Consider the following 20,122-nt stretch of genomic DNA (forward strand, 5'->3'; position numbering starts at 1 on the left):
GAAAGTCCACTCCCCCAGCCTTTATAAGCTCTTGCATCCATTACACATTTTTGCATCCTTTCATCCACACACACATAATCAATCATTGCCTTCCTTTCATTCAGTTCACCACCCACCCTTCTCATCACTCGCCATGTATACCTGTGGATTATCTTGTGCCTGAAGAGGGTATTGGCTATCACCAACCCCCTCCCAGCACGAATGTCCACTAACGCACTGTCATTCTCATCTATCTCCACAGGCACACCCCACTCACCAACTATTCCATCCACCTTCACATTCCCTACTTTACCATTCATATCACTGATCAAAAACACTCTCTCGTTCCTTCCAAACTTTTCCATGCACACTTCCACATTTGTCCAGAACACTTTTCTCGCTCTGCTTGCCCGATCTTGTGTTGGCGCATACACACACACAATCGCCCACATTTGTATTCCAACTTTCAATCTTATCCACACAATCCTTGACCCAACAGATCCATACTCTCTTATGCTCTTCTTCCATCTTTTACTCACATACTCCTTCTTTTGCCCTCTCATTCTCACCTACTCCTGCACATAATGCACAGTAACTAAAAATTACAAGACAGAAAGATACACCCACGCGAACTGGTGATCAGACACTAATGAAAGTGGCAGCTTGAGATGTGCATTTATGCTCCAGCTGATGGACTCAGTTCAGCTTTAATATTTTTTATTTTTCAACACTGCTACCACATGACTTCTTCATTACAGTATGTTGTTACTGAGAATCCAATGGCAAATAATGATTCTTTTGGTAACACTGTACTGATCCAGTATACTGAAAGGGAGGTGGTGGAAATGGTAAGCTTTAATTTTGTTCTGACTGTTTTCATGTTCACAGAAAGAAGTAAGAACAGAAAATTAAACAGAAAAAAGCTATTATTTTATTTGTTTGTGTTGTGATTGATCACCCATAGCACCAAATTTTTTTTTCTCCCAAAAGAAGTCCATTTAATTTGGATGACTTTAATTTTGCACATATCTTAAATGTCAGGACTAACTTGCCTAGCCCCAGGCTCCTATGTTCCTCATGGGGCAACAAAGGATTGGATGATGGCTAGATGGATGGTTACAGTATCAAATGGTGTCAAAAGTTGAGAATATACCGTAGTCAAGAAGAAGTGCTGACAAGGATGTGAAAAAAGTTGCAAAGGGTCAAAATTATGGGCCAAGTTAGTGTGTGATGGGTATAGTTTACACTTTTAGTTCTAGAATATGCTATTGTACTTATTTATTTTCAAACATGTGCTTGAAATCCCACCTCAGAGGGGGGGGGGGGACCTGTGGATATAACAGACTATCAGCATTATTGGACCTGACTTTCCCCCAGTTAGTCCATTACAGTGAGGGTCAACTGTAGTTCCCTTTTTCCTTTAATTTACTCTGATTTTCTTGTTTTACTGCTTTCTTTTATCAAATGTGAATGTGACAATTGCCTCAAGCTTCTATTATACAGTATCCTCAGCACAACATGCCTTTTTTTTTCTGTGACACCCCAGACAACTTTTTTTTTTTTTCCCATACAACACAGGGAATAAAAGACAAAGCAGAGTGCACCCGAGAGATGGTTGGATTCTGCAACATAATAACTACAAAGGTTTACCAGTGCATGGAGGCAGCAGCTTTGTTCAAATGACTGAGAAAATTCACTGTCTAGGGAGCGAGGAGGACCTCAAAATTTGTTCATTAGCTTCCAAACCTGGTAGATCTGAGTCCAACAGAATAAGGGTTGACTATATATGTGCTGCCTACTTCTTCCTTCACCTTTATCACTCTTTTTCCGTGTCTGCCCTCTTTTCTTCATATTTCTCCCATCTTTCCTGTCACTTTTTATTACTCCTTTCCTTTTCAAGTGGCTTTACACCAGGTGAAAAAACTAATGTTTTTCTGCAAGCTGGGAAACCATTTACAACACTGGGTGGTAACCATATAACCAACCCATACATGTTCCCTACATGTCAACAAATGGGTTGGCAGAGGGTTAGTGCCCCTCCCCGTAAAACAACTAACTCAAAGACATACAACCCCTTACGAGAATATGGTGTTTGGCTATAGATGGATGGAGTGACAAGCCTAATGGTTTCCTGTATGTCAGGAAACAATTTACAGCACTGGGTGGTAGCCACATAACCAACCCATACATGTTCCCTACATGTCAACAAGTGGGATGGTAATGGGCTTGTGCCCCTTCCCCCTAAACAACTAACTCACAGGACATACAGCCACCTCTTACGAGATTATGGCGTCTGGCTATAGATAGATGGCAAAATAGACAAAACTTTCTTGGTGTGGTCACCCACCACATAAAGTACTAGAGGAGTCAGTCTGTCTTGCTTACATTTATCTATCTTAGTTATTGTAGATAAATCCTCAATGATACGATATGGCATATTTCCTCTACCAAAATTTAATAATTTCATTAGATTTTTCCCGCTTAATGCATAAATAAATATCCAGACACCTACAAATGAGATACATTAGTAAAAATATACAGTCCCAGTTAATACCAGGAAATAATGTAATTTTGCTCTGTACAGGTTGAAAATAAATGCCAATAATATTTTTACTCCTTACACCATAATATCCTGTTTTTATAAATTTTTGTCATGAAGTTATGCATTCTTTATACCAATTCAGTATTTATTTTTTTCACTTGAACAATGACGCTTGAGACTAATATATTACCAATGTGTCCCTATATATTTTGTGATATTTGTCCACATTCCTAGGAGGAAATATCATAGACAGTTTAAAAGTTTTACCATAAGTGTCCCTGAGGGGAGGTTGAGTGCTTCACAGAGGGAAGAGACTCTCTCTCTCTCTCTCTCTCTCTCTCTCTGTTTATGCTCTCTATGTGATGACACTGTGTCCCTCAGCCTGGATCTTCTTCTTCCCGTACCCTTACTGTGAGTTAGTATATCGACTTCTAGTCCCGTAAAAGGTATTTTGATAATGTCAGACATATATCAGTAATGTTTTGAAGGTGAAATCTGCCCTGAAAATTGTGAGATATGACAAGAAGTACAGAACAGCTGTGTCAGCAGTTTGACACCCTAGAGTAAAACCACTGTATGCAATGACATACAGCATTCGGAACTAAAAACTGTTGTGTAATTATGAAATAAGGGTGATGAGTTCTTATCCTACGTAGTACAACCCTAACAACTATAGGTTAGGATGTTAAAGGGGCAGCTGCATCAATCTAATTCCTTGAAATACTCCTAAGAAAATTTTTATTTTTCACATTTAGTATAATAATTTTGCCTTAGTAATTTGCTTGAAATTACCTGAAATTCAACATTTTCCAGGGTATAAGTCTGAGTGTGGGCTCCAATAGTGTTCTGGTATAGTAATTCTACATTTGAGACTGGGTCCAGCATAGCCATTGTCTGGTTTTCAAGTACTTTTCTAGCCTTGGCCAGACCTGGAACAAGTCCAATTTCTTTGGTGTTCACTATTATGTATGGAGATACAGCAAGGGCTATAGAGATACAGCAGGGCTATTCAACTGGCAGCCTGTGGGCCATATCCGGCCCTTGAGTTGTTTTTAATAGCCCTTTGACAGACTTGGAAGAATGCAAAAAACAAATAAACATAAAACAGAAATTTTTGAATTTCTCTTTTGATTTATGTGCTTAGTGGAAAATTTAAAAGCTAATTATATATGAATTTTTCATTTTGTTCTATGTATAAGTGTTCAGACATAGGAAAAAAACTGGTGCTAAAATTAATGTATGGCCCTTCTACCAATCTGTTTCATAATCCAGTCATACTCCAAAAGTACTTGAATACCCCTGATCTACAGTAAAGTGTTTCATTGACAACCCCCATGACCATACTTTCCTTCCCAGAAAATAAAATAGAAAACCCTTAGCAAGGTCAAGAATTTGGATGTCTAGTACTAAAATGAAGGGTCAACATTACCATGTATCTTCTGCCCCACACCAAGTTATGGTGTGGACACCTCGGTATATAGTGTCTCTTTTAATTATGTTTACGATGCACTAACAGTTACAAAATTTTCATTCATTTATAGTCTGTCTATCCATCCACTGCCAAGCACCTTAATCCTGTAAGGGGTGGCCACAAACAGATCACCTCTATGTCGCCTGGTCCCCCGCCATTTCACTGCCCTGCTCCCGACTCACATCCCCCTCCTCTCTCATATACCCCTCCACTCCATCCCTCCATCTCATCCTTGGCCTCCCCCTCCCTCTTCCCCCCTCTACCTCAGTCACATACACTCTCCTCATTAGTCATCGCTCTTCATCCTCTCCAAATGGTCAAAACACATCAATGTACTTCTCCAAACACTTTCCATCATACCCACATCCACATCACAAAGCTCCATCACTTCCTCATTTGTCAGTCTGTCTCGCCATGTAACTCAACATGGTCCTTTCAAATAACTCATTTCCACTGCTCTCACTCTTGACTTGTGTCCTTCCAACAACAGCCAAGCTTCACTTCCATACTTTAGAGTTGGTATCACAATACAGTCATGCAGCGACTTTTTTACTTCCATGCTCATTTCCCCGTTTCTGATCACTACTTTCAAAGAACCAGCAACCTTTCTTCCTTGTTGTACCCTTTCAAGCACTTCATCATCCAAACTTCCATTCTTACTCATCACACTACCCAAGTACTTAAGTGTACTTATATTTTCAATTTCCTCATCATCCAACATCACTGGATATCCTGTGACTTCATTTCTCTCAAAGACCATAACATCACTTTTCCCTATATTCACCCTTAGATTCCGTTTCTTTCACACTCTTCCAAACTCATTCACCAAGCCTTGCAGTTCCCCTTTGTTTTCATTTAACAGTACAGTATCATTAAAGCCATTCCACCATTTGCCGCCCTACCTTGTATCCCTTTTTTAAACTGATCCACATCCAGACTGAATAACCATGGAGACATGACACATCCCTGTTTCAATCCAATATTCAATTCACCCAATTCACTATCCACATGCACTGTAGCCTTAACCCCCTCATACATACTCTTCATGGCATTCAGCAACTTCCCATTTACTCCATATATTCTTAATATTTTCCACATTCCTTGTCTATCCACTCTGTCATATGCTTTCTCCAAATTCATGAAGGCTGCATACAACTTCTTTCCCTTCTTTGGAAACTTTTCCATTAAAGACCCAAGAATGTATATCTGATCTATGCAACCTCTTGCTTTCCTAAAATCTCCCTGTTCTTAACCAACTAATTCCTCTGTTATTTTCCTAACTCTGTCATTAAGTATCCTGCCATACACTTTTCCTACTACACCAAGACGACAAATGCCCCTGTGATTACCACACATTTCTTTTTTCCCTTTTCCTTTGTCTTGTCTATCTATCGATTGCCAGATGCCTTAATCCTGTAAGGGGTAGCCACAATAAAATCGCCTCCATGTCCCCCTGTACCCAGCCATTTCATTGTCCTACCCCCAGCACACACACCCTCTCACATATACCTCTCTACTCCATCCCTCCACCTCATCATCGGCCTCCTCCTCCCTCTCTTCCCCTCCACCTCATCATCGGCCTCCTCCTCCTTCTCTTCCCCTCCACCTCATCATCGGCCTCCTCCTCCCTCTCTTCCCCTCCACCTCATCATCGGCCTCCTCCTCTCTCTCTTCTCCTCGACCTCACTCACATACCTGTAAGGGGCGGCCACAAAAAAATTGCCTCCATGTCCCCCTGTTCCTAGCCATTTCGCTGTCCTACCCCCAGCATACACCCTCTCCTCCCCTCCACCTCACTCACATACACTCTCCTCATTAGTCTCTTGCTCTCCATCCTCTCAACATGGCCAAACCACCTCAATGTATTTGTCCTAATGCTTTCTATCACAACCACATCCACACCTTTGCACATGGTTATAATTATACCTGACTCCCAATTCTCCAGGACTCTACCTTCCTCCCAGGCCAATCCACACATCTTCCATATCCATTCTACTACTATCTCTCTCTCATGCTTCAGCACTTCACCACACACTCCATCAATTCTTAGGGCTTTCCCCATTTTGACTTTCTACATTGCCTCCTCTACTTCCATCCTACTGATTTCTTCCTCTCTTCTCACATCTCTCCTTCTCCCAGCCATTCCCCAGCCACTTATACTCACATCACTCTCATTCTCTACGTTTAACAGTTCTTGAAAGTGTTCTCTCCAGCTGCTCACTTATTCTCCTTTTCCCACTAACAATCTACCATTTTTATCCTTAATTCCCTGACTAACTTCTTTATCACCCTGTCTTACTCTCTTCATCTCTTTCCAGAATATTTTCTTACATTCCCTCCACTTTACACTCAAATTCTGTCCAAATTCCTCATCCACTCTCTTCTTACTCTCTCTTACTAATCTTTCACCTCTCTCTTCCTCTCTACATATAATTCTTCTGTCTCGCAACTTCCTCCATCTCCCGCTTCCCACCCACTCACTGTATGCTTTCTTCTTTTGTGCCACAGCTTGTCTCACCTCTCACTATGATGTTCTTTGCACCCCCTTTCATCTCTTTACCCCACACACTACCTCATGCTGCACAGATTTCTTCTGGGAACATCTTACTCACACCTTCCACTTCCCCCATCTGCTCCAAATCATATTTACCCAATCTCTCCTCCACTTCTCTCTTATATTCTGCCTTATTCCATCCTCTTGTAACCTTTCCACCCTCCTTGTATTGACTACTTCTTACAGTCCTTCCCTCATTCTGCTCCTCCATTGCACACTTAAATTAAAATTACTGGTCAAATCGCCCCTGTGTAGAGTACAACTCTCACGTGTGGGGTGGCTCCCCACATACAGTTCTTCTCAACAAGGCGAAGTCAATGGCTTTTCGTCTCATTAACTCTCCTCCTCTTACTGGCCCCCTTCGACCTCTGTGTCTTCACCACACTGTTGCATATTTATCTCTTTTCTATTGTTAATACGATGGTCACTGCTCCTCTGAACTGTCTGCTTGCACCCCTCCACCACTGCGGTGGGCACGGAGCACTCACCTAGCAACAAATTCTCCACCTTTTCTGTTTAACTCTCTAATGCAAGACTAAACTGTTACTCCTAGTCATTCATATATGCAACAGGTCAACTCTGGAACTGTCTCCCTTTGTCTGTATTTCCTTCTGCCTATGATCTTCAGTCTTTCAAACAGTGTGTCCATGCATCTCAAAACGAATGGATCTTGAATTTGACTCTCTGTTAGCTTGTTTTTGTTTTTTCTTGGAGTGAACAATTTTCACCTCCTGGCATTTGGTTCCATCTTCCTTGCATTAAACAAAATATATATATACTGAAAGTGGTTGTTCCAGCCAGTACAGTTCCATTATATGCTAACTAATGTGACAGCAGCATTCTGAGATACAAACACCAGTACTGCAGTGTGATGATGGTCTTTGTCTTCACTTACCTGGTGGCAATGATTATCTTGGTGCAAGCGGTGGAAGCAGTGATGTGATAATGGGATGAAAGTAATGGTAAAGCACACACCATGCTGAGTTTCTGTGACAGTGTAGGCCACTTTTGTATTTACTTTCTAAGAGGAAAGGGAAGGTATGACCTACATATGTGATTAGATATATTTACAATAGATTCTATCATAAATACTGTAATGCACAAATGCTCACCCTTTGGACAAAACAAAGACCAATTAACTCTGGGGTGCCAATGCAGTTCTCCAAGTCACGCAGGAACACCTCATTGTGAAAGCGGAAGATCTCTTCCATGTTGCCAAACAGCAGGTCACTCTTCCCATACAAGTGCACTGGGATTAGGGGCTGCATCTCCGGGTTCAACATCTCGTCCTTGTAACCCTGTGGGATGATGGCAGAGATAGTTACTGATGGTACAGCATTCATTTTTTAAGATGAAGTTTAAATACACTAGGCCATCCATATCCACATTTATTATAAAAACAGAGTACACTGAGCAGGCTCCTAAGATTTTTCTGCCTAGATGCATTTCCATCGTCTTGACACCAGTTTTAAGTATCTTATACCATTATTGTTTGGTACAGAAAAATCACAACAGTACTCTTTTCACTTTAACATGGCCAAAAATTACCATCATTCCATTATGAATCCTGAGTTGTAAAAACAGATTAGAATATGATGCTAGTCAGCTACAGTACATGAAACATGGAAGAAAATCTTTACCAAGTTAAGGTGAAAAAAATTATAATAGTAAACAGCAATAAATGAAACATATAATGTTTTAACAACAAGCACAAATGAAGTTTTCATTCATTTTTGGTGCTGGAAATCACTTACGTAAACATATTAATATTAATGCATGGTAGGGGATGAGATTGTGTAATACTAAGCATGTGTATGGGGAGGAGGGTGGCGGGGAGATGAGGCCAGGATTGGTTCCAGCGTCTCTCTTTGGCTAGGAGAACCAAGACAAACTGACTGACTAAAGCATATAGAGACCCCTTGAGAAGAAATATAAAAGAAGTGTGTCTCCAAGATCATATGCCAACACTGCAGCCTACCATCCTCTTTTCTGGGGATGTAGGGAGAGAGAAAACTGTATCCCTAGGCAGCCCTGCCATCTAGGTACATTTGTCCTCTTAAGTTAAATGGTTAATGTGATAACTCAGGCTGTCTGTGATTTTTTTTTTTTTTTTTTTTTTAATGTGTCCGACTCTGGGCATAGGCTTCACAACCTGCTATCAAGGCCCAGCAGTCCTCCTACATACCATACACCTCTACACCCACCATCCATATTGAATACATGCTACGGCTGTCTCATACAGGACTGGTGTATTGGTATTAGCGGGAGTATTTTTACGACATGTCGGCGGGTCATCTGGTAGATCAGTAAAGCCTGATTTAATGAAATTCAAATCCTTAAACTATTTCCTGCCCCAGCCGGGATTCAAACCTGGGTCCGTTAGGACTCCAGGCCATCTCTCTACTGATTGAGCCACCGCCTCTGATCACTGAAACCCTTAGTTAATCTGATCTGAATTCTCAACCCTAATTCCCTGTTATATCCTTATATAACCAAAAATATTTGCTGGTATGTTTTTTAATGACATTCAGAGGTAAAATAAACATAAAACATTTTGAAGTCATGAAAAACCTATCACTTACAGCATGGCTTACACTCTCACTATCCAAATGTGATGTCTGTTGAGCAAGGAAGAGAGGCTGTGCGTGACCTTTTTTAATTATTATCTTGTTTCTTGTTCATTTTTCCTCCTAATCTCTTCACCAGCCTTTTAAAGTTTTTTTTTTTGCATCGCTGAAGACAGTGTTTCTTGCAACCAAGCATAATGATAGCTGGGTACGTTGAATGCCGTAACAGTAATCATCAGTATCCAGCCAGGGATAATTACAAGTATTGATTATTAATCATTTATAATTATAAAAAAAGGTAATAACCAGAAACATCCAGCACTTATCTTTTTTTTTTTTTTTGTTTCCTAACAAAGTAAATGAAGAACTATTCGAAACAAGAGTAGTTACTCCATTTTTTCTTCCAGTAAAAAATCACAAATATTTATCATAAGTAAATTCGCTTTCCCCCCCCCCCCAAGAAAAGTGTATTTCCATCTCATGCCCCTAGTTCTGCAAGCCAGGTTGTTTTTCAATGTCATTGTGCAATTAACAGTATTGTTTGACATCTAAATGAAATGTAATAGTCACTACTAGAAGTCTGATATATATTCTCTAACTAAATAGGCATTTCTCTAATCTTATATCATTATCCTATTCAACATGTCTTCTACTGTAGAAGCAGCAACAAAAAATCTGCCCAGCCAATATTTGTGAAGGTGAAATACATGAAAAAGTGAAAACAAATTATTACTCATTACTGCACCATCAGTGTATCAACACGCTAGGAAAGAAGACATCAAATGGTACACCAGTGGCTCAGCACGCGGGTAACGTGTTAACGAACTATTGAGAATAAAGAATGAAAGTAGAGCGAGTATAAGTGGCTGGGAAATGGCTGGGAGAAGGAGGGAGGTGAAAAGATAGGAAGAAATCAGTAGGATGGAAGTTGTGGAAGCGACGAAGAAAGTTAAAATGGGGAAAGCCCCAGGAATTGATGGAATGTGTGGTGAAATGCTGAAGCATGGGGGAAAGATAGTAGTAGAATGGATGTGGAAGACGTGCAGATTGGCCTGGGAGGAAGGCAGAGTCCCAGATGACTGGAAGTCAGGTATAATTATTCCCCTGTACAAAGGAAAAGAAGAAAAAGAAGTATGTGGTAATCATAGAGGTATTTGTCTTCTTAGTGTAATAGGAAAAGTATATGCTAGGATACTTATTGACAGAGTTAGGGAAATAACAGAGGAATTAGCTGGAGAAGGGCAGGGAGGCTTTAGAAAAGGAAGAACTTGTACAGATCAGATTTTCATTCTTAGATCTTTAGTGGAAAAGTTTTCAGAGAAGGGAAAGAAGTATGCGGCCTTCATGGATTTGGAAAAAGCATACGACAGGGTGGACAGACAAGGATTGTGGAAAGATTAAGAATATGTGGAGTCGATGGGAAGTTGTTGTATGCTGTGAAGAGTATGTATGAGGGTGCTAAGGCTGCAGTGCGTGTGGATAGTGAACTGTGTGAATTTTTCTATTTGAGGGTTGGATTGAAATAGGGATGTGTCATGTCTCCATGGTTGTTCAATCTGTATATGGATGGAGTTATAAAAGAGATACAAGGTAGGGCAGTGGATGTTGGAGTGGCCCTAATGAGAGAGGGCAGTGTTTGGACACTCCCTGTACTGTTGTTTGCAGATGATACTATGTTGTTAAATGAAAATGAAGGGGAGCTGCAAGACTTGGTGGATGAGCTTGGGAAAGTATGTAAGAAACGAAATCTAAAGTTGAATGTAGGGAAGAGTAAAGTTATGGTCTTCGATTCGAGAGAAGTGAAGTCAATGAATGGACAGTGAGGTTGGATGATAAGGAAATGGAAAATGTGAGTACATTTAAGTACTTGGGTAGTGTGATGAGTAAGGATGGAGGTTTGGAGGGTGAAGTGCTTGAAAGGGTACAACAAGGAAGAAAGGTTGCTGGTTCCTTTAAAGCAGTGATAAGAAACAGGGAAGTGAGCATGGAAATGAAAAAGTTACTACATGACAGTATTGTGATACCAACTCTACTGTATGGAAGTGAAGCTTGGACCTTGTTGGAGGGACAGAAGTCAAGAGTGGGAGCTGTGGAAATGAGTTATTTGAGAGGAGCATATGGAGTCACATGGAGAGTGAGGTAGAGGGGAGGAAAGGGAGGGGGAGGTCGAGGATGAGATGGAGCGATGGAGTAGAGAGGTATATGAGGGAAGGGGGATGTGAGCTGGGAGCAGGGAAGTGAAATGGCGGGGAACAGGGTGGCATGGAGGCAGTTTGTTTGTGCCCACCCCTTACAGGATTTAGGCATCTGGCAATAGATAGCTTGATCAATGATGGTACTGTGATGCCAACTCTAACGTATGGAAGTGAAGCTTGGACCTTGTTGGAAGAATGCAAGTCATGAGTAAGGGCAATGGAAATGAGTTATATGAGAGGAGCATGTGGAGTTACATGGAAAGACAGACTGACAAATTAAGAAGTGAAGGAGCATTGTGATGTGGATGTGAATGAGATAAAAAGCATTAGGAGAAATACACTGAGGTGGTTTGGTCACGTGGAGAGGATGAAGAGTGAGAGACTAACGAGGAGAGTGTATGGAGCGAGGTGGAGGGTGAGAGAGGGAAGGGGAGGCCAAAGATGAGGTGGAGGGATGGAGTGGAGGAGTTGCATAGAAAGCCAGACTGACAAGTGAGGAAGTGAAGGAGCACTGTGGTGTGGATGTGATAGAAAGCATTAGGAGAAGTACACTGAGGTAATTTGGTAATGTGGAGAGGATGGAGAGTGAGTGACTAATGATGACAGTGTATGTAAGTGAGATGGAAGGGGAGGGGGAGGGAAAGGGAGGCCAAGGATGAGATGCAGGGATGGAGTGGAGAGGTATATGAGAGAGGGGTGTGTAAGCTGGGAGGAGGGCAGCAAAATGGCAGGGGACAGGGCGACATGGAGGCAATTTGTTTGTGGCCATCCCTTATGGGATTAAGGTGTCTAGCAAGAGATTGATAGATAGAAATAGTATTAACTGGAGATTTAAACTGTAAAGAGGTTAACTGGGAGGAAAGTGATGCAGGTAATAATATCAATACAGAACAAAGTGTTATAAATTATATGAAATGGCAACAGATAAGTTAATGATCTAAAATAAGGAAAGTACAAGAATAAGAGGGGATGATGAACCACTGATATGACATCTCACTTTCACAAAATATCCAAACATAATCCAAAATATACAGTACTGTTGTCCCCTAGGTAACAGTGATCATATACTAACTGAACTTGAGGTTATGAAATGGGAAGGTGAAATATACGTGAATAATGAAAAATAGGTATAACTATAGCAAAGCTGATTTTAATCCCTTGAAAAAATATCTCAGGTAATATGACTGAAGAGAGTTTAAGGAAGCAAAGAAAGTGTAAATACAGTACAGTACTTTCAATTTAAAGAAGGATACATTGATGGTATTAGTAAATATGTTCCCAATAACTGAGCTAAATTCAAGATGGAAAAGGAATGGTTTAATGATAGATGTACAGCAGCAATGTTAAAAAGAAACAAAGCTTGGAATACAGTAAGGAAAACTAAGAGTAAATCACCGTGTGAGATATAAAAATTTTAGAAATGATTTTGTCAAGATCAGAAGAACAGAAGCAGTAAAATACAAAAAGAATATAGTGGATAAGTGTGGAAGTGATCCAAAATTGTTTTACAGGTATATACATAGTAAAATTTGTGGCAGGTGGGGGCACTCATCATCCACTCAGTCGATGTAGTGCTGCTCTCAGGTGTCTGCCCTTTCCTCTCCTCCTTCCCTCTTTCCTTCTTTCCTTCCTTCTTCTTCTGTCTTTCTTTACTTCATTCTTTCCTCGTTCTTCTGACCACGGGTACCTTTACACTCCCTCTTCTGTCTTTCCTTCATTCTTTCCTCTTCCTTCTGCCTATGGGTGACTCTACACTGAGTGACAAGTCAAAGGGTTTCCTGTACACCAGGAAACCATTTGTTATGCTGGGTGGTAACCATATAACCAAATTATGGCACCTGGTGGTTTAGTGGGTAATTACAGTGCGCCAATCAGATTGAGCTGGTGAAGGTTTATATCCAAGGGATGGTTGGGGTTTATTGCTAACGTAATGCCACTCAGCGATAAGTGAGGCTGGTCACTCTCATCTTAAATGTCAGGACCAACTTGCCCAGCCCCAGGTTCCTACGTTCTTCATGGGGGAACGTAGGATTGGATGATGGATGGATGGATGGATAAACAGTAAAATGAAAATTAAAGATAGAATTGTATGATTAGAAGATTATAATAAAGAATATGAAAACGAAGACATGTGTGAGGTTATGAATGAGAAATTCCAGACAGTACTTGTAAAGTAAGAGAATCTTCAGAGACCGGATATATATCATGAGAATGTGGTAAATAAATTACATTAGGTTAAATTTGAACCTAATGAGCTTTTGGAGATGATGAAAAATGTGGGTGTAACCAATGCCATGGGAGCTGACAACATTTCCAGCTGGGTAATCAAGGAATGTACTGAAATATTAGTTTTGAAAATATCTGAGATAATAAAATGTTCCCTAGTGGATGGAGATTTGCCACAGGATTGGAAGGGAGAAAACACAGTATCAATATATAAGAGTGGCAGCAAGGAAGGCCCATTAAAATATAGATCAGTGTCTCTTACAAGTATTGTTTGTAAATTGTGTGAAAAAATCATAAGGAAGAGATGGGCTGCTCATACAGAGAAAAATATGATAAGCTCTAAGCAGTTCAGTTTCAGAGAAGGTACAGTACTTCATGTATCACAAACTTGCTAAGTTTTTACAACAGAGTTATTAATGAGTTGCAGGAGAGAGATGGGTAGGTGGACTGTATTTATTTATATTTTAGGAAAGTGTTTGATAGAGTACTACAAGTGAGCCTGATTTGGAAATTAAAAAATAATGGTGGCAGTGATGGTCTTTAACTGAAATGGATGAGGAGTTACCGCACTAGCAGACATATGAGCACTAGGATTAGAGACAAGTTTTCAACATGGAAGGAAGTGATAATTGGAGTGTCCCAAGGAGCAGCTTCCACTCCCATCATGTTCCTCATACATGTAAAATGATACGCTCAATGAAGTTTGATTGTATAGGAATATGCTTGCTGATGATGCAAAAATCATGAAAAAAAACTGTAGATGAAAACTGATGTGGTGAGTTGCAGGAAGATTTAGATCAACCACATAAGTAGAGCCAGTTATGGAAGACTGATTTTAACACTAGTAAGTGCAATGTAACTGAGATGGGAGTAAGACCAAATTGGGATTAAAAAATGGGAAACGAAGATATCAACAAAGGTACTCAGAAAAAAAGACTTGGGTGTAATAATACAGCAGGGATCATTGCCAGAGAAGCATATAAATATGATAATTAGTGGAGCATATAAAATACTGATGAACATAAGAACAGCATTTAATTATATGAGTGAAGAAATGCTAAGTAAACTGATAATGACAAAGGTAAGACCAAGACTGGAATATGTATGATGCCATGGTGTGGTCTCCCCACTTAAAGGAACATATACATAAATCGCAGGTGGTGTAAACAGCGGCTACAAAAATGATGCCAAGTTTAAGGGATTTTCAGTATGGAGAGGCTGGAATGGTTTTTGACTACATTACTGGGACAAAAAGAAAAGAAAGAGGAGATATGCTAATGATATATAAATGTGCATATGGTATTAAAAACATTGACAGAAATTGTGTCATAATGGATGAGGGAATAATGAGAAAACATAAATCTAAATTAAAGATACCAACTTGCTTAGGTGATCATTTCGTTTTGTTTATAAAGGCTCCAACATGCTTGCATGCATCAGCCTTGGTCATCTAATGGCAGCTCACCATGCTGCTCAATCTCCGGTAGCTTCCCTATTCAGTCCATTATCTTTTAAGTCACACTCTATGACCTTGTCATAGGTCTTTTTTGGTCTGCCTCTCGCAACCCCACCTCCAACATTCACACTTCTCACCTTCTGCACCCAATGGGCTGGTTGATGTTTTTATATATATATATATATATATATATATATATATATATAAAGTAAACCATTTATTTGGGTGATAAATGTGCTGAATTATCCTATGATATAATTAATCTGATAAATCAGAGTAAAACTTTCGAGATATAAGCCTTCAAATTTGCACAAAAAGAGGTTGATGGCAACGCAAGCCTTGAGTGGCTGTGACGTCACAGGCCACCAAGTCTGGAGACGAAACAAGACTATGATCCCCAGCTAAGCTGTATGACTGCGGTTCTGCTGATTAGCCAAGCTTAGCTTCGTCATGGCAAAGTCAGCAAATAACCACCACTGGTGGTTTGTTCCAATGTGCAAGAACACAAGTCCAATGACACCAGAAAAAAGATTCATCACTATTCCCAAAGACATGAAAACAAGGAACCTGTGGTGGCAAGCAACAAGTTGGGAGTATCCCATCACAACTGGCACCTCCTACTGTAGCGATGCAGTGTAAGGAAATACTGAATCGGTGGTCATTTACCAAATCAGCACTTTTAAATGGAAAATATTATAATTTTTATCACCATACAGGTTCATGCACACTTAATTATCTGAAATTTGATAAAAAAATTTGAGCTTAATATGACTGTCGATAAAAAATCAAGTTTAGAGCTAAAACGTGCTAAAGTTAGTGGATATTTACCCTTCAGATTGTCAACACACATTGACAGACTTCCATTTTGCATAAATATTGATTTAAAGCACAGGTAAATGTATTTGCATTGTAAATCAATATTTACACAAAACAGAAGTCTGTGAAGGTGAGTTGTCATGCTAAGGGTGAAACACTTCTGCTAACTGTAGCAAATATTTGCTCTGAATCCTGATTTTTACTGACAGTCAAATTAAACACAAATTTTTGACCAGATTTCTGATAATTAGAAGTGTATGAACTTATATGGCGATAAAATTTATAACAGCCTAACATATACAGCTAAACCTAACAGCCATCTGTCAAGCAAAACCAACCCTAACTTTGGCTTGAGTCATTGGTAGGGATGTGAAAATCTTATTCTCCAGATGAGACTGGCTCTTATTAATAACATGTTCAAACATCACCAGTACATAAGACCATGAAATCAAATAACCAATTGCTCCACAGAGGTCTAGCTGTCCACAGTCAGGACTATCTAGGGGGAAAAAACACTGAAATATTTTGATCTTTGTGACATCTTCTCTATGTATTACTGCCCAATTTCAGGCTATATGCCCCTGGAGTCAGGACCTAGCAATACTTATACTGATTCAGCTCATAAATCACTTCATTATGACTTTATCAAATCTACTCTTTGTGCTATCGAGTTGTCCTACAGGTACCTGGTTGTCACATGGTTTGCTGTCACTACTAATCTCTCTAAAACCAACAAAATTCTTCACTGAAGTGCAAACATAGCTACTTCATCTTGAAGACAGCTGTCACACTAAGTCTTACATACCTAGCATGATAAAAACAGCTATTACAGAAATCTAACCTGTACTGAAGTATGGTTTCCAGAAGTTGTTCTGAGTGGCGGTCAGGTATGGCCTTGGTATGGTTTGTGACATCACAATGAGGGGTGCATGTTTCGTGTGAGGTAGGATAATCTTTAACTATGATCGACTATTTATTAGTAACTTTTAAATCAAAAAGAGAAAAAATAATGATAATCAGATGATTACAAGTGACCATTTTATTACTTTATGTAACTTGAACATGACCGTCAACCCATCCATTATCATCCCCCATCCTCTCATCATGCCCAAACCATCTCAGTCTACCCCTCCTCATCACAACACCAATACACTCCAGTCCCATCTTTTCTCTCAACTCTTCCATTGTATACCTAGCACCCTCAGGCCTCACATTCAAGACACACTACACATCCACCAAATCACTGACATTTCTGTACATTTAAGCCTATGAATATCCTCTTCCTTTACTGCACAGGTCTCACTACCATACAGCATTATGCTCCTAACACATGCCAGATACAAAGACCCTTAGGACAGAGGGAAAGCCTTCTCAATGTCAGGAGAGCCAACAGCTCCCAGAGCTTCTTCCAACCACTCCTCACTCTAGCCACACAGCTAGCTCCAGCCCCATCTCTAGCACATAACATGTATCCTGAGTAACAAAACTCTTCCACACACTCAAGACACTCCCTGGCAAGATCAAACCTTTCATGCCAATCTCCACATGCTCCCCCCAACACACTGCACACATGAAATCAGCATTATCTCACAGTCTATCTCTAACACCAATACATCTCTTATGCACCCACTTATCACAGGTACTGCACAAGTTGGAACGACAGTACTTCCTACACCTCTGTGGCAAACAGTACATGACCACACTCCCTCTTTTTTGACAGTACTGCCACCAACCCTAGTTACCATCACCTTAATGTTATCTGAACCTACTTGTGTCCCATACCATCCCTCCTCTTGCTAAATCTTTCCTCCACCTCCTTTTCATTCTGTGCAATCAACACCAAATCATGGGGATACAACGTCTCCCATTGGAGTCCATCTCTGAAGTCATGTGAGAGGGCTTCAAGCACCATGAATAAACAATAAGGGGCTCAAGAATGACCCTTGATGCACACCAACATTCACAGAAAACTCAATACTCAAAAATCCATTCATTCTCATCTGGGTGCAAGCACTCACATATATGGCCATACCCAGTCTAAGCAGTCACTCCTCAACCCCAAGCTTTCTCATTGTCCACTTCACCAACTACCTAGGGATTCTGTCAAAGGCCTTCTCCAAATCAGCAAAAGCAAAGTATAGATCCCTTTTCTTCCCTGCATATTTTTCCTAAAGCTGTCAAACAATGAATATGGCACCAGTGGTCCCTTTGCCTGGCATAAACCCAAACTGCATCCCATCAACATTCACTCTTCCTCTAATCATACCTTCTACAACTCCCTCCACTACCTTCATTATCTGGTCCAAAAGTTTTATGCCTCTATAATCAGGGTATCACTCTTCCCCTTGCACACATTTACATTCACATTCTTCAGCCAGTTATCTGGGACACCACACTCATATAGATCGTGTATAAATTCAAAAGTAATTAATCTCCCTCCTGTATTTCCTGAAGCCTTCAGCATTTCAGCAGTTAACCCAAACACATCTGCTGTCTTCCCCGACCGCACCCTGCCTATTGTTCTGCCCACAGTATCAGTGTCAATCAAAGGCTAAGGGCCAAACACTGGATCCACTGACTTCAAATGTTCCCTGTTCCAGTCAAACTTCACATTCAGCAACCAGTTACAATGTTCTCTCCACATGTCTTTAAGTCTTTAATATCCTCACTGTTCACCATTACCTTTTCTTTATCATTCTTCACACACAGCTCACCTAGGACATCCCTGTTTCCCCTCTTCATCTACTCTGTCACCTTAAATATCATATTCTTCCTTTCAGTGCTGTTTAGGTTATCCAGTTAAAGTCTCTGAGAATCAGACTTAGCCCTGTATACCTCTTTTTTAGTCCTACACTTGGCACCAAGTACTGTATTCCTCTTTGTCACCACCCCTTTTCCACTTCCAGGAAGGCCTTCCTTTCTCCTTATCTGCAACTTCTACAACCTCATCCCACCACCATGCTACTTTATGTTTTGGGGATCTCATTGTCCATCCACATCCTGAATCAGTGAACTATAAAAATATAGTTTTCCAAATACAAGTATAACCAAATGGAATAACTTGGATGAAAATGTGGTTTGTGCAAAGAATATCCATGTTTTTAAAGCAAAATTGGACTGTTATGTCACTGGAGGTGGGAAAACATGAGCTTAGCTTAAATCCTAACACAAATTGATAAATACAAATAGGTAAATACAGAATGTGTGATCATATATTACCCTTTTTATATGGTGATAGGCTGTGGTGACCAATATCCACTCACTTGATGTAGTAATGCCTACTTTTTCCTTCCCTGTTATCATTCTTTGTGTCAACCCTCCTCTCTTCCTACTTTTTGTTTTACTGTCACTCTATATTATTCTTTTTTTCCACCTCAGGTGACTCAGCACTGAATGACAAGCCTAATGGTTTCCTGTAACCCCAGGAACCATTGACAATGCTGGATGGTAACCATATTACCAAATTATGAGATGAAGTGGAGTCTGTTATGGTTCCCCTGTTAACTGGGTGGAGAGACTCAACTGATGCATTCATTCATGAACTAAACCTTCATGCTACTCCCCACACCTCACTGTGGTGAGGTGCTGTCAGTTGCAAAGGAACATTTGTGTTCACTGCATGGGACAACCCTGTAGAGATAGTAGCTTGTCTGTGGTTGATCAGTTTGCTTAGCCTGACAGACTGAAGTTGATCAACAACAACAACAACAACACTTTCTCATATTAATTTTCATAAATAATTAATGAAAATCAAAGAAAAAAAAAGTATATGATTGGAGAAAAAGAAAAATGTAAATAAAATGTTGTACAGTAAAAGCTCGATTAACCGGCATCCGATGCATCGGCACATCCGTAAAACCGGGACACAAATTCGATCCGGCATGGGGTTGAAAATATTCCGGATACCAGTTGTCCCCCTATAATTCTTGATTAGTTCTGTACAGTACAAGATAAAGTAGTGTACGCAGCTAAGTTTTCAAAATTATTTTGGCCTGTAACATATGCTAAATTTTTCTTTAAATAATTTTTGGTAATGTTTCCTGGTTTGTGTTCAGTCCCGTACAATTTCTCTTGCTGTCTTTTTGTGTGTATTGTAGCGTACACTCACGATCACTAATTTCTGCTCGGGGGTGCCCCTTTCATACACCCATATACCCAGGGAAGACGGGAGAGGGGGATAAAACGAGCTCCACCCACCTCTACCGCAGCTCCCAACCCTCTCCCATACCCCTACCCCTCCCAGCCCTCCACTCGTCATTCTTAACTGGCAGTTACATTTCAAGCTGACCTCATACATTACACCCATAGTCACATTA

At 40.2% G+C, this 20,122-nt stretch overlaps 1 protein-coding gene across 1 annotated transcript in view; it reads right to left on the reverse strand.

Moving 5' to 3' along the window:
* The window catches only part of LOC145401055 (guanine nucleotide exchange factor DBS-like), a 1,269,176-nt gene that overhangs the window by 458,985 nt on the left and 790,069 nt on the right, over positions 1-20,122 (reverse strand). The window contains exon 19 of the mRNA XM_080273428.1: positions 7,659-7,844. Coding sequence (XP_080129554.1) covers positions 7,659-7,844 — 186 coding nt within the window. The remainder of the gene's footprint in view (positions 1-7,658; positions 7,845-20,122) is intronic.

Source organism: Coenobita brevimanus, chromosome 54 (genome assembly GCF_032717465.1).
Source record: "Coenobita brevimanus isolate Jiangsu-jjx chromosome 54, ASM3271746v2, whole genome shotgun sequence".
Lineage (NCBI taxonomy): Eukaryota > Metazoa > Arthropoda > Malacostraca > Decapoda > Coenobitidae > Coenobita > Coenobita brevimanus.